Consider the following 20896-nt stretch of genomic DNA (forward strand, 5'->3'; position numbering starts at 1 on the left):
CGCACTGACTCCATGGTCTGTGCAGGTTTGTGGAAACTTGTGCCTACTTCTGCTTTGAGCATCAGTGATCTGTCTGTGGCAGGGGCCAACCTGAACCACAGAGCAGGGCAGAGCTGAGCCTTTTGTTCCTCAGAGAAGAGAAACCCGCCGGTCAATAAAGCGCCCAGCCAGGCGCTGGAAAAGAATCCGGGCCAAATAAAAAGATGCTACGCTAGCTACAGATTTTGCACAGAGCTTTGTCTGTGTGAGAGAATAAGTGAGAAAGCTTCCAGCCTGTGGAGGCAGGAGGGGATGAAGGTATTACAGAAGTACGCAGGTGGAAAGAGAAACCGCATAGCTGGCCACTTAAAAGATAGATGGTTCTCACCAGAGGCCTGGCATGGATCGCAGGAGCTAAAGAGGTTGATATAATGCTGATTTCACCAGCTGCATCACTTTCCAAGCTTGGATTTCATGGAAACAAAAAGGCAAACTCACTGTAGGGCTTTATGATTTTTGTGTCACTGTATTTATTCCTGTATATCTCGTGTTTTGTGTATTTTGTTGACACTTTCTAAGTGCATATGATCAGGTCTATCACCGATAATAGTGTAAAAAATGGAAATTTCAATATTACCTCCAAACAACCACCGATGTAATCAAAGTTAACCATCCACTCCGTCACTTTTTCTCCCTTTACTGTGTGTGTGTGTGTGCAGACGTGCGTGTCTATAGACCAGGTAACCCACCTTTCTGCTACATTTCGGGCAGTCTGGAGGAAGCGGGCGTGGTCGTTCTCCTTCAGGCTCTGTTCGGCTTGTGTGATGAGGGCACTGGAGCGCTCCAGACACTGGCGACAGTTTGCAATCTGCTGAGCCAACTTACGCAGTTTCATCACCTGGAACAAAAACACAAATACACGCCATGTTGCTATGTTACGACACACCTATTATAATCATTTGCTCAGTCTGAGGCCTGGAAGGAGCCTGGTTTGGTGACTGGACTGTTGGTCTCTATATGAGGCATTCATCATTGTGACACCAATCCATAAATATGTTCTTGTACTTCCACAAAGTATGATTAAGCTTTTTTTGCCAAATTGCTCTCAAATTCTGAAGTCTGAATTTGTAGCTGCCCCTGAGATGACAGCTACTAGGTGAAACCAAGAGTTGCCATATTGCAGGCTAATGATTTTTATTACAACACTAAAAAAAAAACACAAAGCCCCTTGGATAGATATTGAATGTGTTGAACACTATCTTGTCAGAGGAATGTGCAATTAATTTAACATGAAAAAACAGTGAGCACAGGGCATTATAACAGCTTATGTGAGGGACTGATGAAAGGAGGAAAATTTGAGCAGAAAATGTAACACATGCTCCAAATAAACGTCTCATAAATCTGCCTTTTCTACCACCCTTTGAGGGCTGCACTCAATAATAAACCTCTAGATTACATATAGGAGAGCGCTCATTGACAACATGATGCAGGGTCATAGACAGGAAGCCCTGCTGGCTTGGTCATAGTTGAAGCAAGGCCATTGGCTCTTTATTCTCACATTGACCTTATGAACATGTTGCATAATAGGAGGGCAGAGGTGAATAGCATAATGCATTGTTATCTGATAAAATAAGTCAGAAATGTGTTTTACTGTGTTTATCTAGAGCAAAATGCTGAGAAAAAGCTTTGCAAAATGGATTTCAAACTACTATGAATGCACTGAAAACCAAGCCAAGGGAGAGGTCATCAGTCAGGTCAGGGTTCAGACTCTTTAAACACAATCATAAGCACACAGGGTTTTGTAATGTTCTGTTCTATGATTATCGAATGAGCATAAGGAAGCCATTGCACGCTCATTTGAGTTAGAGTGATCCATTTATCTTTATTATGGCTCATATCCTGATTCCTCAAATGAACTTAGTTTTATATAACTCTCCACAGGAAACAACACAGACCGCTCGTGAGCCTGGAGACTGTCAACGAAAGGTGAGCTGAGAATTTAATACCAGCCTCAGCATGGAGAGCCTCTCAGCAATGATGATTAAATAAAAACCCTTGTTGAACTTTTTAAATGGCAAACGGTGAGGTAAAGTTGCTTTATTGTCTAAAAAGTACACTTCTAGTAACAGCTAACAACTTGAATCTCTGAACACTAAAGTTAAACAAAAAAAAAAAGAGCAGAAACATATACAATGATGAGCGCCCTTAAAGAATTAGTCATTTACATTATCAGCAACACATTCTTTGCTTGCAGGGCTCGAATTATGCAAACAAAAAATATATATAAAAAAAAAAACACTGGGTGGCAATCGGTTCAGAGCTTGTCATCAAAAGCTCTCAAAGAATCAAAACTGTATCTAATGTGCACTTTCTACTGCTGGGAAAACTGGTGCTGCTCAGAAGCCTCTCTTAGCTGGCGACTTAATGGATTTTTCAATTGATGTCTTAGCTGCTCTTCCACTAAATCCACCCTAATCTGTTGCCCCTAAAAACAACATCTGAGCAGGTTGTTGACCGGACAGAGACGACAGGCGAGAAGGGTTTAATGGATGGGTTATTATTCGGCAACATGTGTCGCAAACAATTTTAGACATTACTCCCTCTCTCTCTCTCTCTCTCTCTCTCTCTCTCTCTCTCTCTCTCTCTCTCTCTCTCTCTCTCTCTCTCTCTCTCAGAGTAATGGACTATATGGCAAGTTCTCTCTGTGTGTGTGTGTGTGTGTGTGTGTGTGTGTGTGTGTGAGCGTCTCACCTCCTGTAGAGACACACTCATCTGAAGTTGAAAAATTACAGTCTAATCTCAGCTTAAATGTTGGGACGGTGGAACATTTTGAGCACAGAAAAAGATATTTTGCAAGCAGACAAATTATATTTAGAATGTTATTATTAGTGCTCAACAAATAATTTGAGCTAAAATTAATTCTGTTCTGAGTTCTGTGCTCACAAAATGTATTTGTGTGAAGCCAACTTTGGCCAGATAAGCTGTAGTAAACTTAAGTTGTTTCCTGTCTTTCTCTCTGCTCGTTCTATGCTGAGCTCAGCTAATCATCTAGCTATTACTGTGTAGGCGGGTGACCGTGGCTAAGCGGAGAGCAGGGCCGCCTTTCAATCAGAGGGTCAGCGGTTCGATCCCCGGCTCCGCTAGTCCGCTAGTCTCATGTCAATGTGTCCTTGAGCAAGACACTTAACCGCAAAATTGCTCCCGTAGCTGCGTCTACGGTAGATAGATACTGAATTGTAAGTCGCTTTAGATAAAAGCGTCTGCTAAATGACCGTAATGTAGGCATGTAGTGTATAGAGACGTGTATCAATCTTTCTCATCAAACTCTTGATAAGAAAACAAACGTACTTCCTAAAATGTCAAACTATTCCTTTAAGTCATTTTCAGGAAAGATTCTGCTTATGGTTAATAGAAACAAACTTTGAATGGAAGCAGGAAGCTGGATGTGAACAGCAGTCAAAGTCACATGCTTTGTACACCCAACCATCGACCACAACCTCCACCCAAAGAGGATTTTGGTGTCATAACATCGTCACGCTACTTCTGTGATTCCTTTTGAGACACAGTAGTCGTAATTGGCAGAGCCACAAAAGGATAATTACCGTTTTATTTATTCAAACAAATATCTGCTGTTGTTATACTAATAACATCCGTTTTTTAGAAAACCCCCAAACAGATTTGAGTTGTTAATCCTCAAGGCTCAAAAGGAGTTCAAATAGTTTTCCGAATGAGAAGCAGAGAAGGGTGGAGGACAAGCAGAGTCACGTGATAGAGACGCTCTTGCACACACCAGAACATGGGAATAGTGTGTGTGTGTTTTGTTTGGGCAGGGAGAGATTAGGCATGACTGCTGAGTCTCCACGGAGAGAGAATGGGAGCACCTTGCACATCCACACTATGATCATGCCTGCATAATCCTGTTATTCTGTTGCAGAGTCACCTCTGAACACTTTCCTTTCCGACACCGTTCTTAACAGAAAAAAAAACGATGTTTTTTCGTTTGGGGAAATGCCTAAAACAACCTACACCTGAGCGGTGTCCTGTATTTAATGTATCTTTCTTGACCCTTAAACAGCTTTAAATATTAACACATCATCTGCTGACATCAATCAAGCGCTCCTCTAGTGTTTTGTGTGTACTTCCCTCTGTCCTCCGTCTCCTACATATCACTCCTCTACCCTCTACTAGACAGCCTTTTACAAACCCAGACTCTCAAGAGAACAAGCCTTGCTCTTTGTCGGCAGTCACTGCGGACACTCCCCCCCCCCCCCCCCCCCCCCCCCCCCCCCCCCCACACACACACACACACACACACACACACACACACACACACACACACACACAAACCTACTTCAGTCCTTGTGTTTAGCGTTTGGAAATCTTTCATCTTTCGACAAAGCTCTTTTGCTGTCTCAGAGGATCTTCCACAAGCACTTAAAACCTCACCTCTGGGAGGGTGAGATTTAGAGTTTGCCTCTGTCCTGAAACCCTTGGCGCTCAAAGGGCAACAAACCCCCCATAAACACACGGGCACGTGTGCAGTCCACACACGCATCCACACGCACACGTACACTAAGTCCTGCAGCAAGTTCACAACAGTCTTTGCTGCCACCTCAGATACTTTCCACACACATTCAGGTCGGCTGCCTGCGTGTGGAAGAAGCCCATTGCTGCTCTCTTTTTCCTCACTCATCTTTTCCATCTCTCCTCAAGCGTCCATGTGATGTGTGTTTGGGTAAACAAGTGGGCAACTACAGAGGCAGCCTTTTAAAAAATACATCTTTGAGAGACCTGGATGAATATATTCCTTCCACGGCGCTTCTGCTCTCTGATTCAATCTCTTGTACAGAAGTTACAAAACCAAACTGTTTCTCTGCCGGCGGACTGTGACCCAGAGCTGAGTTTCTTAAATACATAACTGTCAATTTGGCTGCTTCAAACGGCAGTGAGGCGGAACTGTGAACTGACGTACTCTGAATGAAACAAAGTAAATTCAATAAACCCAACATCCTACTGTTAGAAATCTAAAACTGCAATACAATATATTACATTCAATTTACATTTAGTCTTAATGCCCCTTTACGACCAAAATCAGTCGATGTAGCTTTAACTTACTGAAACCACCCATCGTCATAATTCCAGACGACTATATTTATAATATAAATATTCTTGTAGTAAAATCTCTCTCGAGCCAAAAACTGAAAAAAAAGTATGAATGTATCCTGAGAATATTTTACCTTGGATTCTTTGATCTTCACAGCGATGACCTGTTTTCTCTGGCGGATGATCTCCACGAGCTCATCACACTCCTCCACAAGCTTGGATTCATGCATGGCTGTGTTTACCTGGAGACAGAAGCAGGTACACATGTCAACATCATGCTTCTTCCTCTCTGTTTGTTGGGAGCTTTGTCAGATTTCTGGATTAGCAGCCATGACGATCCACATGATCACTTACATGCAGAGAACATCATTTGTATTTCACTGTGCATTCTGCACACAAAGCAAAGCAAACAAGAAGTGCTCCTGGATTAGAACTCACTTGCTATCTCTCGAGATAAGTGATTTCCAAATAATTGTCACTGGAAAGACAATACATCATTTTACATTACAGAGCAAACACTGATCCAAGGATCATTGGAATGCATACAGTAGATACACTGGTTGCTCCGCAGTCATCCATCTAGTGGGCATTGAAGGTGACAAGAAATTTCATAAAATAATTTGTTAATAATAATTTGTTCTCGAAAAATGTTCTGTTTCTTGCTGCTGGATATAAATCATGTAAAGTTCTTGTATGAAATACTACCATCTTATTATACACCATTCTTTTCTAAAACATGTTTCTTTCAGTCATTATGAACAAGAAATACTGAATGTTACGAATATTTGACTCTTCATTAAACAAGCTCCAGAAAAGGGGCTGTGCAGACACTCGTTAATTAACGGTTTTGCGAACACCACGCCGATTTAATAGATTCTGTGATTATTTTAGGAGCAAAGTTGCCAAGGCAACTCATCATCAGTTCATCATCTCAGGCTAACACTATATGAACAGCCAGCAACTTCAACAAACATTGTGTGGGTGCGTGTTATACACTAAGGGTGTCTGCTGAACTGAAACGCTGAAGCTACCAACAGTTTAGCCGCCGTTTCACCAGCAGATTTAATGTTAAGCTCAGCAAACACCAACTTGTGAATTTGAAACCAAATTTCTCCTCTGAATGAGATAAAAACGTGTCTCCGCACGTCACACAGAGAGAAACCTTATCACTGCTTTGTTTGCTCCAAGAGCTGTACTTCCATCATGCTCTCCACATAACTGTAAACTATGTTGTTGTAAACTGATGTAAATATGTAAAAAACACAAAATAGTTTCCATGTACCACATAAGATAAAGTTCCCACAAAGTTACACACACTGCAAGTGCATCTCCTCCACAGTGGTGACAGGAGTCACCATTATTTTGTCTGCGGGAGCCGCTTCAAAACATCGGAGAAATCACAGACTTACTCCAGAACACACTCTACAACCCAGCGCGGTGACTGTGGGGCGCTTTCACTCAAACTGGCAGCTCCAGAAGTATCCAGAAAAGAGGAGGAGGAATTCCACTAACAAAATCCAATAGAGGCTCACCATCAACGATGGCCTTTACAACAGCACTGCTGCTTTATCTGCTTCAATAGTTTTATGGTGTTTATTGCCACAAAAGCACTGGTGAGTGTTTTCTGCAGTGCACTGACTGTCGCATAGAGTACTGCTGAGCTGGCAAACATTATACAGTATAGTACATCCGCGAGGAGAGACCATTTCACTGCTCTGACTGGGTTCGACAATTTTGAAGTTACATTTAAATTAAAGATCACACCAGCAGTGGGACAATAAAGACACAGCTGTGTATGCTGAAAGGTTCTGAAAAACTGAGGCAGAAGATCTAAGAAAGTCTCTTCATTTTGCATTTGGAGGCACTTCTTAATAACTAGCAGTGAGAATGAAGAAAGATGATATTAAAAAAAGTTTTCTGTAAACTTTGAAGAAATAAAAGAGTTGAATTCTGCTTTATTGCAACTCCTCTATAGTTATAGTTTCTCATTGATTGTCTCAGATGAGTTTTGTTTATATTATTATAAATTGTTTTACCACCTGTGGATTTTGTCTCTATACTTTACGGCTAAAAACAAGTTAATTTAATTTAGTTCAGTGCATTCTCATATATATCCAGAGAACGATTCATCCCTTTTTGAATCGTCCTTCATTCTTAAATTTGACAGGGTTGTGACTTTCTGTCATGCTGCAGACTATCAAACTACTTAACCAACAACAAAGTTCCACTCATCACTCCATAAAGCTCATTACAATGCGCCGATACACTTAAGCCTCTTTATTATGCACGCACGCACGCACGCACGCACGCACGCACGCACACACACACACACACACACACACACACACACACACACACACACACACACACACACACACACACACACACACACAATTAATTCTGCAAAGAGCAATCTTATGACTGCAGGTTAGTACTTAAGCAGGATAAATGCAGCCGTCCAGGGTCATTGTGAATTACAACTGAGCTATTTGGCAGCTTAGAGTTACGGAAACAATCTTCATCTCCGTTCTCCTCCTGTTCCACCTCACTCAAAACCTCCTCCTCCTCCTCCTCTTCGTCTGCCAGCTCCTGACATTATTATCCACTCCCTGCTACACAAACACTGTCACGATCTGTGCATCTCTCTATTCATCAGGCTCCTCTGCAGGTGCTCTGAAATCACAGTGCCAACTCTACGTTAAAGTATACTGTGGGTCTATTATTGGAGTATGTGGAAAACAACCACAGCAAGGCTGAAAACTCTCTCAGTGTCAAAGACATTTCCAGCTGTTCCTGCGATCAAGACGGTTGTAAAAATCATCTTAAAGACTGTCTAATGGACTGAAGAAAAGCTAAAACCAGTGTGCTTATTTAAAATACCAGAAAGTAGAATACAGGTATCTTATTGGTTGACGATATTCATGATTTCGATATTTCCTAAATTAATTGGGATTGCCATTTCATATTTGCACATTTGTTATAGCAGTTGTATTCATCCATGCAGTTGTAGCCCATTTGCTACACAAGAAAAACAAGACAAACAAAACAAAACAGTTGTGCATTTCTGTAGTGCGTTTTCTGAAGTTGCATCAGGAGGAATGTAAACAACAGCAACAAATGAACAATTATCTGGGCAGATGATATGGCTGACATCTTAATATGAAAAATGTGACATTGTCCATCACTTTTGAGTATGTTTGAGCACCGGGCTTTATTGACGTTAATGCAACGGACAGTGCACCCCATTCTTGGCCATCCACTCATTATCTCATAAGATAATAGAAAACGTCTTATCATCAGCAGCCATAATTACACTCAGTAAGGAGAGGCAGACATAACAAGCGACTGAATAGTATTAAATAAACCCATCCAGACAATTATGACACCATGTTAGCCCACAGATTGCGATCTGACAGCAGAATCATTAAATGAATTGTCCATTACAAACCCTCACCACATCTTCCAGCTCTCGTTCTCTCACAGAAGGGTTACATTGAGCCCATATGCTCCCATACATCATTAGTTAGAGTTCAGCTCCAGCATTATGTCAAGATTAAATTTATCGCCCATATTTGTACACCAAGTACTGTATTACTTACAAGCTGAAATGAAATAAAATGAGCCATGCGGCTACATTTGTTTTCTGGCTTCAAATGACTGACAGCCACCATTCAACACCCACTCTGTGCTGTTTCAGCAAGTAAAGACGTGACTGATGTGTGGGGCCAAGCGGAGTCATTCGGATGTTGTCGATCACACAGAGGTGGGCTGAAGTCCAAATGAGGGGGAAGGTTTTGAGCTCCCCCGATATTGGGATTAACGTCGTAATCTCTCACTATTTCGTGATTTTGCAAAAAATCTGTTGACTCCGGAAAGATTAACTGAATTGTGAGTTTTAATGATTTAGCAAATTGCATTCAGTCATTATAAAGCTATGTGTATTTGCTCAAGAGCTGCAACACCATAAAACCATCACAAACCCCGGCAAACAATAATAAATCCTCCGCCCACCCTGACATAACGAATCCAAATGTATCTACTTAATAAACTGTGAATCTTTACAAACTGATGTTGTGTTAACAAGCATTGTTCAAACTCACACACATTTATTTTGCTCCAAAAGTTTCCATACACACATTCCAACTATGGCAGGTGTATAAAGTGATTCACAAGATGTCTACATGACATATTATAGATTTTAAAAAGTGGTAAACCAAGAATAAAAGCTCTCAATTTTAATATTTCCTTCAGTTTATGCATTTTGCAGGTCCAAGGAAGTGTTGGAATGAGCAGATACAGATCGTAGACAGTGTGTAGTATCTTGATATTGTGTAGATTTTCTAAAGTTGGGGAAACCCAGATGACATTTTCAGGGAAAACGGCAGCCTTACACAATGTGAAAAGCCTGGGAATGTCACCTCTAACAGACGGCAGACAAGATCACACGTACTGTGACATCCATTCATTTGTGGTTCAATAAAATCAGAGCCCTGTTGTCTGAGGTGTCATGTTTTATAATTATTTGGGGCATTTTATTAGATAGCTGAAAGTAGACCGACGACAAGAAATGCGACTGACCCACAACAAAGGTCCTAGTGTGATGTGAATCAGGGATGTTAAGGTTCATGGTTGGCACCTTAAGGCTGCAGATGGCAACTTTTATAAACATAATTATAATTATATTTAATAATATTTGTCAAACTGTCACTATATCCTGACAGTAGGTCATGAGAAGATAATCTGTGAAAAAAAATCATTCTCTTAAGCGGTGTCAGTCACTGCTTGTGAACTCCAATCAAACTGTCAAACTAAGCAGCGCTGGTCAAATATGAATCAAGATTCAGTTGCCTATTTCTCAGAAACATGTTTTAGTGAACTGTTAAGCTGTAAAATGAGAAAGTTTGTGACTCGGGCGCCATGTTGAAATCAGTCGAGCCGAAACCAAGCACCACCCCCAGGGCCGGAGAAAAGTTTCTAATTTTAAAGCTAAACAGCACACTCAAATATGTTTCTGAAAACATTGTTTCAAACTTTATTTCAGCAGATAACATGAACTTACATTTGCTTACATATGATGTTGTTGTTGTTGTATAGTGTTTGACAAAATATTGTTATACTGTTAATACTGTAAATTAATGATTCTAAGCAAACTGTAATAAAAAAACTACAGCAAAAACACAATATAACACATTGAAGACATTATTATATTCAGACACTTGCCCTGCCCTACCTCACACCCACAAACTTTAGAATGTGGACATCCGGGGTATAAATTCCAGACAACAAGCACAGACAATTGAACAATGGACGGCTCCCAAAATGATCCACTCTAGCCAAAGTGGTTCCCATTCAAACTAAGTGAGGACCGGTCCGGGTTCGGAACAGCTGTTAACCTCTTGCTGACACCAAAACCTTCACATCTTGAATCAATTCTGTGCTCGTTCCTCTCCAATCAGCCTCTCCTGCCTCCTATCCCACTTTACTTCCACTTCTTCCTATTATACCTCTGGTCCCCCTTCTGTCTGCTTTACTGAGAAGACCCCTCCACCCACTCCGTCTCTGTCTCTCAGAGATGATCCTCTCACAAAGATGGAAGGATTCAGTCTGACAGCTTTATCTCTGAAGCTGTCCACAGATACGGGGATAGATCCCAGAGATTTATGACACCTGTGTGGCACCTGGCTTTAAAACAGAGAAGAGTGGCTTTATGCATAACGTAAAAGAAACTGCCAGCCATATATTATGGATGTTATGTCAGAAAGAGGTGATAAATGGAAATACTTCACTGGTAATAAATTTGAAATAAGGCTTTTTAAGCCTACAAAGTGTTTGCGTAAACTTTTATATGCTAACCACATTTACTTACACATCATTAATCAACTATTAATCGTCATATGATAATATGTGATATATGAGTTTGGAGAACAATCTAGACAGTCCTGTTGAAGGGGTGAATTGATTCTGTTGCAGTCTTTTTAGCACACTAGCTGATGGCAGTGTTGGTCTGCACCACTTTGATCCAACGGAAATATCTCAAAAACTATTAGATGGATTGCCATGAGATTTATACACAATCATGGGGCTCAGAAGATAATGATTTTTGTGATCCCCTGACTTTTCCTCTAGCGCCACAGTCAAGTCACAGTTGTCACTCATCCTGTAAAAGATCTAAACTATCTACTTGATAAATTGGAACAATAACTTTGAACAGACATTCATAGTTCCCTGATTAAAGACTTTGAAGATCCTCTGACTTTAATCTAGCAGTCCAAATGTTAATCCGTCCAATACCTGCACAACTTAGACATTCCCATCTGCCTCAGTCTTATTTCATGTTTAGTATAAAATGTTATCATGGCAAAATGCTTAACTAAGATGGTGTGCTTAAACATTAGAGGCCTACCTGCTGAACTTGAGCATGTTAGCATGCTGACATTAGCACATGGCTTAAAGCATTGCTGCTCTTTCACTAAAATGAATGGACTCCACGGATGAAAAGAAGGAACATTAACATAAGTACTTAACACAGAATCGGAGAAATATATAATTTCACGAATGAAAACATGGTGTGGCCATCGGGTTAAGGCACAAACAATAACAACTGCATAAAGGAGAGAATGTTGTTTCAGTATAAGCCATTATCCCGCTGTACTGATGTCCTCATCTTCGCCTGAAAGTGGAACTGCAAATGGCTTTAGAAATATGAGAAAGGCAAACAACACCAGCGGACTCTTCGATCTCACTGATGCTCCGGTAGAAAGGTAAAGAGAGGCGGGATGAGACCTGATACAAAGGATTATGCAGCATTACCGCCATCTCCACGCAGCTCATTTATATTCTGCACACAGTGGGATCAGCTTCAGTGTACATAAACCTAGACAGCTCTGGCTAACGACTTACAGCTCAATGTTTAATCAGTAGACATACATGTCTGAGAATTAAACCCAGTGGGCTTCTGTTTGATGTGATTCTTTCCTTTTTCCATCAGTCCTAATACGCACACACTTACAGCTTTATTAGTGAGCTAATTTATTTCCTCCCAGCTGGTAACACACTTCTAGGGGTTGTAAAAAAAGGGCTGCTGCTTTGACCGCTTCCTCAAACAATACTAACTCGACACTAGTTGTGTCTGGATGTTCCCTACCTTAAGATACAGTATATGAGCTAGGCAATGTACGCTCATTAGGGAAAGCCCTCATTAAGAAGCCGCCAGAAAACACGCCTCTTCACAACACAAGCCGAGCTTCAGGGGGGGTAAGTCGACCCACAAACAGAGAGTAAGAGTGAGATAAAGTGGGACAGAGAAAGATGAAAAGACAAAACACATTCAGAGAAGAGGGAACACACAATCAAGAACTTCACAACAGCGACAAAGTTCTCAAGTGCACAAGCCTTTAAGGAAGTGTTATGTAAGTATGAAGGAGGAAGAAGAGGAGTCCTGGGAATTAAATGAAAGTCTGCTCAAAACTTGTACAATGGTAAAAAAATAATATAAAAGTGCAAATGGTGAGATGTCAATTTGAATAAGAGAGGAAAAACTTACATTTCCACAAAATAGTGGAACATAATATAAAAAGTTGAAAAACATAGCTGCGTTTGCATATAAGGTGGTAACTCATATTTGAAAATATGAGCAATCGGGCAATGAAAGTGAAGTAATAGATACACACAATAAAGGCGAACTGATTGTTGTGACAGAGGAAAGAAAGACAATTAGAGAAAGATTTTGCAAACAAATTAAATATTACACTAGAATTAAAGAAATAATATTAACATTTTTAAAACAGCTTGAAAACATATTTTGTAATTGAGATAAACAACAAGCAGGTAAACATGGGACATGCTCGTGGGTATCATCTCAGCTTTTACTTTGGCTCTACATTTAGTTTCCGTTGCCATTGTATCAACATCTATTCAATAGCAAAGTGGTTCTCGGGGGAAATGCTCTTTGCCAAACAGCCTCACTGAGTGTCTCTTCTCTGCTGTCTATTAATATCCAGCCAGCTATCTGGCATTGAAGGGATAACGGTGAATGTTAGCTCAACAACAATCATTGCAAAATGCTCAAGGATCATGCCATTCGCTACATTTTTTTTAAGAAAGCAGAACGTTATTCTGAATGTCATTAAGTGCAGCAACAGAATTAACAATCAAACACCAAATGATGCGATAAGAAGGGAGGCCTCCCAAGAAAGAGACACATCCCACACATCATCAAGTCATCTTTCCTTAGACTGAAGAGAAGAAATCTCCCCAAAGAGATCCCCAGGAGAGCAGGGCTGCATCGCTGCTGTGTGCGCTGACACACTGAAAGCTGACTCACACTATGTTTGATCATATCTTCGGCACCAATACAATATGATGCAAACAAGGAGGAGAGGAAACCGGGTCATGCTCAAAGCCCTTCAGAGATTTCTTACTTTGTGCACACACACACACTCTCGTTTTTTTGAAATTCCCTGTCTGTGCTATATTGCATTATTGCTTAGCGTTTTCTTCCGCACAGCGCCTGTGTCTGTTTTTCGGTCAAAGAGATTATTGTCACGCTTACACTTGCGTCCTCTTTTTGCCTTCTCAATCCTGCACTTTCTCTTCCCCTTTCATTTCCCTCTTTCTTCCTCTACTTTCTCTCACTTGTCTTCCTCTCCACTCTCCTCTCCCCTCCTCTAAAGAACCACATTAATATGAACTCACCTGAAAACATTACTTAATTTAATTCCTCGTGTCAATAATTGAATCAGCCTCTTGACATCGACATCACACAGGAGACTAGTTGTCAATGGGTGCAACAAGGAGGGAACATCTATAGTTACTTTTCATAATTTGCTTAAGAGTCAATGGAGCATGTCGTCCCCCCCCCCCCCCCATGCTATTGCACTTTATTTATCTTTGATGAATAAGTGATGAGATTCCGCTGATGTTGTTGGCGGGGGCACAACATCAGTATGCAGACAGAGACAATATGAAGACAGACTTCTTTTTCTCTCTCCATGCGTTGTTGACGAACTGTTTGTCTGTAATTAATGAATCACTCAGCGATCATTTAATTTTGATTGGGTGAGCGAGCTGCATGAGTTGTTGTTCGCGGACCTCAGAGTGACTCAGAGAAAATGGAGTCAGACCCGCTAATAACCAATGAACCGCACGCAGAGTGATGACGGCACCAAAGCGCATTTGTCCTCTGTGGCTATTAATGTCTCACTCTCACAAAGAAATGATGGAGTTTATTAACAGCCAGTGTGTTAAGACAGAAAGTATGCTCTTTTTTGTGTGTGTGTGTGTGTGTGCATGCACATGTTAGCGATGCAGCGCAGACAGCACTTGGTGGCGAAGCATTAGTACTCTCTGGCTGGATTCACTCGGTACCTCCATTAAATCACAGCAGCAGCCCAAATGGGAGAGGTCAGCAGTGACAAGACTAGCCGAGCTATAGTATTCTGCAGACAGGTATGGGTTCATGCTAGGACTTGAGAGTGCAAACAGTCCTTCAAGGTTGTCGCTAAATGAAAGCGGCTGAGCTGTGAAACATTGCCGGCTTGTGAAGATGAACGCCATTTGACAGATAATCTTATCTGCTTTAAAAGTGGGAGCGAACATTTCCTGTATGAGTGGCTCCAGCGGGACTTCAACTCTTGAGTGTTGTAATTCATCCTAACAATCATATTCAACACAGTAAGATGCATGACAACCAAACCTCACTGTATTACACTGTTGGGACAATAACCTTGAACACAGTAAAAGCATCATATTACGCTGCTGGCATCTGCAATAGGAGATATTGCACAAGGGCTTTTGGTAGTAGCTTTGTCCACAGTGTAGTGGTCATTCCAATGTCTGAAGTTGTCTGAATTACATAACTGCCCCTTTACACAGCTCGAGGGTGGATGGTTGCCGGGAGCTACTCCAGCTCATCCTTTGTTCTTGAGTCATGGTTTGAGTCAGATTATCTGGAGAGCCACCGTCGGCAAAGTACAAGAGGCCACTGAGAGCGTAGCTGGTATCGGGTGTTTTCATTTCATGGCAGTGCATTGCGTCAGTCACTGGATCAAATGACAGATAACAAGATCATTCTGCACAAACACATCCCCGTGATTGTAGATATAAAGCGATGGAATTAAACAGATTTTAAAGATACTTTTAAGTCATTATTGTTGTATCTGCTCGGTTTTTTGGCTTCCAAGTAATACGTCTTCAATATAAATTGTCTGAAAACAGTGCTGCACTGCTGCCCTTTAATGAACCCATGATAGGGAACTGAAATTCACTTTTAGTCCTGAGACTAATCAATATTTGATCAGCAGCGCTCGGAGCGTTCATTTTGTTGCTGGCACAAACCACAACCATTATACAGGAGGTGTGAGAGAAAAAAAAAAAGGAAAGCAAGCAAGCGAGAAATAAATAAATTAAAGTCCAATTTCTACCACTGTGCAATCAGAAATGTTCCAGAGTCAGAGACAAAGCGTAGGGAGCGCGGCATCAGAGCAGTCACCAACAGCAAAGGCAGTAAAGTGTATACAATCAATAACAGTGAAAGGCTTTGGGTTGTTTATAATTTCCCTGTTCAATTCATGCAGGTTAAAGCCTCAATTCTCAAAACGTTCTCTCTTTAGTCTTGCATTGGTCAGAAACCATAAAACTGAAACCATAGCGTCTTTTGTTAATTATTTGTAAAGCTTGACACATTTAAAGTGCAAGATGAGAGACTACACTGGCTTTATGGATGTTAAGTCTGACAACACAGGCTTCTAATTTAAAATGCCTCACTTTCATTTGATCAATTAGGGTTGAAGTGCCCATATGAACGTGCGTAAATTCACAAAATATTCAATATATATAAAATTCGGAGTACTGTCATATTCGGAATAATAGTGTAACATTAGCATGCATGTGAACGTACGGGTGACCGTGGCTAAGTGGAGAGCAGGGCCGCCTTTCAATCAGAGGGTCGGCGGTTCAATCCCCGGCTCCAGCTAGTCTCATGTCAATGTGTCCTTGAGCAAGACACTTAATCCCAAAAATTGCTCCCGTAGCTGCGCCTACGGTGTGTAGATAGATACTGAATTGTAAGTCGCTTTGGATAAAAGCGTCTGCTAAATGACTGTAATGTAATGTAATGTGAACGTAGTCATTGCCAGATCTAACTAACACAGGCTCCACCCTCTACCGGACTCTATGAGTAATACTCTCCAATCGCAAGCGTGCGTTTGTCCTGAACCTTTCCTCCTGACACAAACACGACGACATGATGCATACCTCCACCTGTTGACAGATCTGGATGAGCTTTGCCATTTGGTTCTCCAGCTCGCTGTTCCTCTTCACCAGGTTGGTCAGGTTGTTCTCCAGGGTTTGCTGTCGGGAGGAAGGAGGAACAGGACGATCATTAGTACATACAGAGTGTGCATTCACATAACAAGTCAGGGTATGGATGCCTCAATGTTATTCTGTATTTATATTTTGAACATTCAGTTTAAGACACTGGCCAAATCCTGATAGATTACTTATTATAATGTATCACCATGCAATTGTGTTTTTTCATTAAACAAACATTAAATAAGACAACAATCGTTCAAATCTGGTGACAGCATGCCATAGTATGTGATGTTTTGGTGAAGTCTGATATCAGTGCCTTGTTATCAACAGCATACCCAATAAGTAGCAACTCATATGTTCAAACTCATACATTTACAAAGAAAAGCAGAAGGATTGTAAGTGTTGAAGTCCTAACCTTAGTGCTATTCTAACACTGCAGTACTTGAAAAAGAACTCACGGACTCATTATTACAAATAATCAATTTCCATATACTGTATATTTTTGGGGGTCAGCTACAACACAGAAGTGATTTAGTCTTGTGATACTAAATAAATGGTCACTATTAAGATATCTTTCCTGGGACATCAATGCAAAAATAATACAATACTGAACTACTTTTGCCTCCTTTGATCATGTCCTGAGGGTTACCTTATAACATGAAATCCAAGCAAAAAAAAAAAATGGTGTTTGGCAACTGGACATTTCAAAAAGTTCAGTAAATTGGTCCAAATGCTTTGAGACACAACAGATTGCTATTAAAACACATTGAAATTATTTCTATAGCTGAGTAAATATCAAAGTTACATTTACAAGTCAATACCTTGAAATCGGCATTTGAAGCAAAATATACTATTCTGCCTGTAGCAAACAAAGTCATTGTTTATTGTATTTTCTGTTTTATTAGCTAACTGTCTGAAATATGATGATTTAACTGCCTGACCTCGTCATACTTTACTTTACAGCCGCAAAAACAACCATATGATCAACTTCCACCTTTTAATGATCAAACACTCAATTACTATCCGTTAACTGTGGCTGTTTGTCAAATGCAAAACAAAACACACACACAAAAAAATAAATTCACTCAAACACATAAACAGCACAAAAGATGGAAATGGAAACAAGCAAGTAGCGAGACAGAAATAGAACTGCCGTTCAAAAGGAAGCAAATCAACGATGGCGGCGGCGACGATGGGCATCAAAACAACAACAACAACAACAACAACCACAGCTGCAAAGGAAACAGTAGAACAAAGCAGCAGACAAGCGGCAGGCGTTTGAAGTAGCTCTACTCATGCAAGTGAAAGGGAGCTGGGCTGAGAAAGCACCTGGCCACGTCGCTGACTGTCTGTCTGTCTGACTGTCTGTCTGTCTGACTGTCTGTCTGTCAGCCTCCCTGCTTTCCAATATCTCCTCTGCCTGACGCTCAGCCTGATTCACTCTGTCTGCTTGTTGTCGGTTTGACTTTGCACCCACTTAATTATTAATCTGCCTGCTTATCTCCCTCCTTGCATCCCTTCCCTATCCATCCAGGTGTCTACCTGTGTGCCTGTCTGCCTCTGTGCAGCGGTTGGGTAGGGGGGTGGGGGGGTGGGGGGGGTGGTGGGGGTTTTGGGGAAAAAGGCAGCCAGGGAACTCACCGCAGCGCTTGTCTTTGAAGCCTCCATTACCGCATCTGACACTCTGCCCGGGCTCACCTGATAAGCCTACAAACACACACATACACTTGCATAAGTGCACACATAAACACACACACACACACACACACACACACACACACACACACACACACACAGACAAGCCTGAACGCACAACGTCCACCACCTAAACGCAACTGAAGAGGAGAACTCCTCCCTGATAAAGCTGCCACAGACACTCTTCTTAAGGTCTTCTACATGAATGCAGACGAGAATGGGGCTCACAGTGTCTGGAGCTGGAGTTACATCACTGGAACTTGTGTGTTTGTTGTGTCGCAGCGCTGCGTGAGTGTGTTTGTGTGTGAGGGAGTTTGAAGTGGAACATCAGTGAGAGGGGACAGATGGGTCATTAATTAGCAAGCTGGAGACAAAGATGATTAATACATCAGAACACAGCTGCCTCCCATGAGACTGCAGTGAAGCAAACTCCTCCGTCCTCAACATACATATACATGCATGTGTGTGTGTGTGTGTGTGTGTGTGTGTGTGTTTCAGTCCGTCTTTATGTGTGTGACTCAGCAGGTGTGTCTGCATTTATAAATTCAAAATACACAATACCTGCACCTGCTTGTACTTGCACATGTACATGAATAAAGGCACTAAACCTTGTTTGGGTGTATCCGTTCTACAAGTGACCACAAAACGTCTGTTGTGTGTGTGTATGTGTGTGTGTGTGTGTGTGTGTGTATGTGGGTTGATAAGTTTCTGCTTGGCACTCCTGTGGCTTCAGCCCGGCAGGCAGGATGAGTGGCAGAGAGGAGGGGGGGGGGGGGGGGAGGGGGGAGCAGAGCAACCGTCAATAACAAACTCATTAAAACACACAACAGACATCAAAGACGGCTAGAACCACTCAGAGATAGAGAGAGGAAGCAGAGAAAAAAAGGGATGAAATGGAGGCAGAAAAGGGTGTGAAGGGTGGGAGAGGGTGCCAGCAAGTGTTGGATGGATGGTGACAATCAGGAACATGATGCGATGGCTTATTCTGTCAAAATCATCATCAGCGCAGCTATGGCAAATGTTTGGAACGTGAAAAGACATCAATATTAGTTTTCACCAGATGGAGTGTGAAGTTCTTTGTAACTACAAGCTAGTTTACTGAATCATTCAAAACTCATGTCATAACTGATAAAGACCTGAAATGTAGAAATCGGTTGCTAGGAAATATCTGGAGCACCATACAAACTATTTATAACTATGAACTATAACTTTTTAAACAGAAAGTTATTGTAGCATCATGAGATGTAACATAACTTCCAAAAATAATAAATTAAATCTCCACTTCGTAAACTTTATAATCATGTTAAGGTCAAACTTTCAACCATGGGCACAACTCATTTGAAGGCTATATTTTGATAATTTGAGACTGTTCAACCTATACTGGCAGGCTAAGTAGGAAGACAGGGCGATAAATACAATAAAGCACACAATTAAAGAGACAGCGAGAGATAAAAGAGAGGAGTGAGAGAAGGGAGAGCAGAGGAACCCCTCAATGGAGGGAGGAGCAAGTAAAAGGCAAGAAGAAATGAGTGACGAATTGCATTTCAGTTGCTTGAGGCACATGATGGGGCTTGCTGGGTATAGGCAGGGCTCTTTGCATAAGGTAATACCATTCATTCACTGATTCAGCTTCGGACGTGGCATGTCATGAGAGTGAACAGAGAGAGTGCCACAGAGATGGAGGGGGTTGATGGGATGGAAATAGGCATGAGTCCCGTGCTGAGAGGGGCAGCTTGGCAGAACAGCTCCAGTCTGGCCTGCCCTCTAATTCAGTCTTCTGTCTCTGCTGCAGCTCTCTTTTCCCCTCATTATCTGTCTTTCTGTCACTCTCTACCTTCCTCTCTGTTCTACAGTACATCTACTCTCCCTCTAACCTGGCTGTCTGTCTCCTCCGTCGCTCTGTGCCTTGCTACTTCAGTCTTTTGTCAAGTCCGCCTTGGCACAGCTACAACTGCAGTCTGCTGACAGCCCATCATCTTGGGTTAGATCGCCACCCCCTCATATGACTTCATTGTGTTGAGGGGCTCCTGGGTCTCATTCCTTTACAGATGATCCCATATCTCTTTGAAACTAAAAAAAAGGACTGATCCCTATTTATATTACAGTAGCTACCGAGACTGGAGAGAAGGATTGTGGGAAAAAAAAAAGATACCTTTCTTCCAGAACACTTGCGAATGATGAAGGTTTTACTCAACACACATTCGACTGCTGTCACAGTTTGAATCCCAAGTCATCACTGTTCACAGAGTCTGTAGATTGAGTGACGTTACTGCTAAATCATGAAATGACACAGCATTACATCAAAAAAGAAATACAATTATTTGTGTATATTAGGGGTCAACCCAAATACTCATGTTTACAAGAAATCCAACAAGCCAATGATGGATTTTTGGAACAATCTTGTGCGTCAATAGTAACTGTGACAAATTAGCAGTTGGCAATTTGTGAAATCATATTACGGTAATCCAATTACAGTGTAATGTGTTACTCCTCAACCTGAGGCATGGGCTAAGCTCTTTGTTACTCTGCCACATGAACATTAAAGGATTTCTATCTGCGGTCAAATTCAAGTTCAAGAATGTAATCGCAACCAAAGTGAGGCAGTGAGAGTGTTCCACATATCGGGCAGGCAAAACTCTCTCCTAAATATTAAGAAGTGCTTGGATATAGGGAACAAATGTACACGGGAGGTTTAAACTGCACGCCACTGCTTGCTAAATAAGATGACATCGTCCAGTGGCTGAATCTCTGGGTCGGTGCGATGATGTAACAACAAAAATTTCAACCACCGCCACAACAAAAAACTGGA

The 20896-nt window shown here is 41.5% G+C and overlaps 1 protein-coding gene across 1 annotated transcript; it reads right to left on the minus strand.

Moving 5' to 3' along the window:
* Nucleotides 1-728: 728 nt before the first annotated feature.
* On the minus strand, nt 729-18672 carry LOC137890525 (probable E3 ubiquitin-protein ligase MID2; the record flags this gene model as incomplete). The annotated part of the gene is made up of 5 exons (XM_068734643.1): nt 18649-18672; nt 18034-18099; nt 16336-16431; nt 5217-5324; nt 729-877 (listed from the first exon to the last, which is right to left on the minus strand). Coding segments are annotated over exons 1-5 (443 nt in total), but the record flags the coding sequence as incomplete, so codon positions are not given.
* Nucleotides 18673-20896: the final 2224 nt, after the last annotated feature.

Source organism: Cebidichthys violaceus, unplaced genomic scaffold, assembly GCF_023349555.1.
Source record: "Cebidichthys violaceus isolate CVI_PGR_0920_01 unplaced genomic scaffold, fCebVio1.0.p SCAF_652, whole genome shotgun sequence".
Taxonomy (NCBI): Eukaryota; Metazoa; Chordata; class Actinopteri; order Perciformes; family Stichaeidae; genus Cebidichthys; species Cebidichthys violaceus.